The sequence below is a fragment of the Acartia tonsa genome, chromosome 2, assembly GCF_053477335.1.
Source record: "Acartia tonsa isolate MP-2025a chromosome 2, ASM5347733v1, whole genome shotgun sequence".
Classification (NCBI taxonomy): domain Eukaryota; kingdom Metazoa; phylum Arthropoda; class Copepoda; order Calanoida; family Acartiidae; genus Acartia; species Acartia tonsa.
Window position 1 is genome coordinate 36310081 of NC_137261.1, and position 3785 is coordinate 36313865.

At 35.4% G+C, this 3785-nt stretch overlaps 1 protein-coding gene across 1 annotated transcript; it reads right to left on the reverse strand.

Moving 5' to 3' along the window:
- Positions 1-244: 244 nt before the first annotated feature.
- LOC145311698 (uncharacterized) lies at positions 245-1672 on the reverse strand. Its single transcript, XM_080150667.1, has 2 exons — positions 1495-1672; positions 245-1055 (listed from the first exon to the last, which is right to left on the reverse strand). Exons 1-2 carry the CDS (start codon positions 1576-1578, stop codon positions 468-470), a joined length of 672 nt encoding a protein of 223 aa, XP_080006793.1. The 5' UTR covers positions 1579-1672; the 3' UTR covers positions 245-467.
- Between the last annotated feature and the right edge of the window lie 2113 nt (positions 1673-3785).

A 3785-nucleotide genomic window follows, 5' to 3' on the forward strand; every position in this document is an offset into this window, starting at 1 on the left:
ATACACATACTAAATATGCACCCTACACTCCTTTTGTTATTGATTAAAAGATGCTCAAAACAGAATTTAACACCTTTGTATAGGGGGAAAGTTGTCTCATCTCTGACCCTGTAAGAGTTGAAAAAAGTGCAAAAATGTTTCAAATTTTTCTAATCTTTATCGAGTTATGTATGAGCCTATTTGAATTTTTACAATCAACTTTTAAAACACACTAAATAATTAAACAAAATCAAGAACACAAAAATTAAAGTTTAAAATTTATTTCAAACCTATGATTTCTTTGATTCATAAAATTCCTACACAACAACCTGCTAAAGGTGCAAGCTGCTGGCACTGAACAAATCTGCCAGTGATTAGATCTTCTAGAAACCATTGTGTGAGCATGCTGCTTTATAATTCATAAATAACTGTATGAAAGCTGTAAGGGGAGTACAGGTGAATAGGGATCAGGGAGGACGGGGTAATGCTTAACCGTAGTAGGCATATCCGTAACCGTGACCGTATCCGTGTCCGTAGTATCCGTGGGCGTGACCGTATCCGTGACCGTAAGCGTAGGGGTGGCCGTAGTAACCATAGTAGGCATCGGCATCAGCATCAGCGGTGGCATCAGCATCAGCAGATCTCTTGCCAAGATAGTGACCGGCATATCCGTGGCCGTAGTATCCACCGAAAGCATAGGGGTGGACATAGCTGGCGTAGGAGAGAGGGGCGTGGTGGGCATAGCCGTAGTGACCGGCATAGGCCAGAGGAGCGTGGTGGGCATAGCCGTAGTATCCGTAGTAAGCATCAGCATCGGCATCAGCGACAGCGGTGGCATCGGCAGCGGGCTCAGCCTCGGCCTCTCTCTTCACAATGTGGACGGCTCCACCGGAGTTGGCGTAGTATCTGGCACCATAGTATCCGGCGTAGGGAAGGGCAGCGTGGGCAGCATAGGGGTAGGCGCCATAAGCAGCATAACCGTGGGCATAAGGATAGCCGTAGCCGTAGGCTCCGTACAACAAGGCGGGATCGGCCTCAGCCTCAGCCTCAGCGGACACGTAGGCAGCAAGACAAACCTACAACCAAATTAACATTAGTTATGTTTGTGGTAAAAAGGCACAAAAAAGATAAAATAAGAGCTTAAAAGTAACGTGTTCAGTTCAACGAAAAGCAACATGGAAGTTTTTAAATACAGAGTAAGTGGATTGAAGCCATATGGACAATGTTTTGCGTGTTTACACAAATCTATATAGAAAAATTCAGAATAAATAAAAAGTATTGAAATTACAGATTTTGATTCATAAATGCAATAGCAAAATCTCCAGAAAAACTGTTTACTTTCAACTTTTTAAATTTGATTGTTAATGATAAAATGTTAGTATATAACATTATGTTGTTATTGGTGTTAACAAAGGAATTGATACCTATACAATTTAAAAATTTATCTTAGGAATTTTATGAAGCTTATGAACTTAGGTAGGAATTGAATAAATCAATATTGAAAAGGTAACTTACCACAATAGCGTACTTCAACATGATTCTAGTCACTGGCAGTGAATGCTTATTTTCCGTCAAGTTTGACTTTTTATACCAAATCATTTTTCCCTTCACCTTCCCCACAAACCATCAGTTTGACCCATCCCCCCGCATTTCCCACCCCAACATATGACAAGCGCGTTCCCTTTCTAAATTTTGGAGGCGCGTTTTGTTGCGCACCGAAATCTTATATCTATGAATGTATGTACAGCGAAAAGTGCGTATACTTGGCTTTTATGTTTGGTAGTCAGGCCATAATGGACATCAAAAGTGGGGGGCTTGTCCGAGGGCCAAAAAAGGGAGGTTTGTACACCGAGCCTTCAAAAAATCTATCTTCTTTTTTTTAGATGGAAAATATAGATCTTAAAATATGATACTATTGTTGTATTTTTTAACAATAGTTGTAGTATTATGGAAAATTTATTTATAATGTTTTAATTTTAATTGTTATGCGTTTATTAAATCAAAATTTGACCAATAGCTGATATATTAAACAAAATATAGGTCTGTCTATCATTTCAACAAACTCTGTAAAATTGAAATTGGGAAGGCCTGCCTTCCGATTTTTTAAACCCCAAATGGTTTCACACCCCCCCCCCCCCCCTGGTGAATCACTGTGCACGTCACTGTTTATAATGCTTCTCTTTTATAGAATAGCGTACTGCGCCTGTAGCTTCTAGGAGAGACAGTTCAGTAAAATAGCCTAAAATCCTACCTTCCTGAAAATGCAGAACTCAATCGGATTCGCGGTTATTGAAATCGTAACTTACAGACAAAAAACCTTACTACTTATAATAGAATAGTAGATTTTTTATCAAATTATTTCTCATAATATTCAAATAATCTCTAATTTTCACTAATGCCATGGTTGATGTTTTATTTACAAATTAGCAGTTTTTTTCTTTGTGTAATACAAATCAAAGTAATGAATATTCAAATTTTAACTATTTTGTTTAAAATAGAGCTTTCTTTAGGAGGGCTTGACAGCCATTTAGAATAATAATTAAACATATTTTTACGTATTTTATTGATTTTCATCAGTTTAGAAACATTAAATCAAAAACATATTACTGAAATATAAAATTGAAAATTATTTACAAATACTACATAAAATAGGTCACTAAGGTTTTATAAACACGTTCTCTCATTCCTTGATTTGTTGTTACAAAATATCAGTATCCAAACTTTTTCACCAATAATTTTGATACACATATTGGGTATGTACATCAATTATTCTAAAACAATCCAAATATTCAAACAGTTGTGTTTTTTTGGGGGATTTTTTAAAAAACTAGTTATGCGGCCGCGGTTGCCCACCCCATGGATTTTTTTTATAGTTGATTGCCATGTTGAATAAATAAAGGTAATTTTAGTTGGATGATTAGCTAAAAATCAACACAAAAGAAAGTTTTAGAAAGAGGGTCAATTTCCAATTTTTCATATCACGTCTAATAAAAAATACACTCCAATTCCAAAGACCAAACACATATACAAACACGGTTACAGTAGAGATACCAATTAAATTGATTTATTTGGCGTATTTAAAATTAAAGAGGCTCCCTATTCAAACAGATAAGTGAGATCTTAAAGGACAAACAAAACTTTACTACTTTATATCATACTATCTATCTAAGCCACCAAAATTTTGTATTACTTTACTATACTGTTTTAACAATCTTATATATTAAAAATGCGCTTTTCATGGATAAATACTTCTTGTTTTTCTTGGTTGGCCGTATAGTATGTATTGAATATTTTTAAACCAGGGATAAGACAATGGACTAAAAAACTACGTAGAATCCTAACGATATAATCTAAATTCAAAATCAACCCTTCAGTAGATTAAAATTATTGGTTGTAACATTTGGACAATGCTAGCTTAAACCAACCAATGAATATTTAATAAGAGTACCTTAAGTTTTTAAGACAACAAATGAGAAAGCGTGTGTAAAGAGTACCAGTATAATTTTTGAGTCCTATGTCCCCTCCCTCCCTGGCGGCAACACAGTACCAAAAAATAAGGTTATTAAAAACGGTTGTAAGAATTTGTTGATTTTAATCTATTGTCAAGCGCTCTTTTTTGATCGGATCATTTTGAGCCCTTTGATTCGTTTCAACTGTAAAAGAAAAATTAATACATTTTGTATCTGTTTTAATGAGGTATGTACACGATTTTAGTTTAGGGGGGAAAGTTTAAACCAAAATATTTATATGGGGAGGTATCGACCCCTTTAAAAGAACTTCTAATCTACCAACTACCAAACTTTTGA

Bases quoted from the DNA above. Each gene is read 5' to 3' on its own strand.
- LOC145311698 (XM_080150667.1), bottom strand. From the start codon at position 1,578: ATGATTTGGTATAAAAAGTCAAACTTGACGGAAAATAAGCATTCACTG. The intron at 1,056-1,494 runs GTAAGTTACCTT...ATTTGGTTGTAG, and splicing joins TGTTGAAGTACGCTATTGTG to GTTTGTCTTGCTGCCTACGT.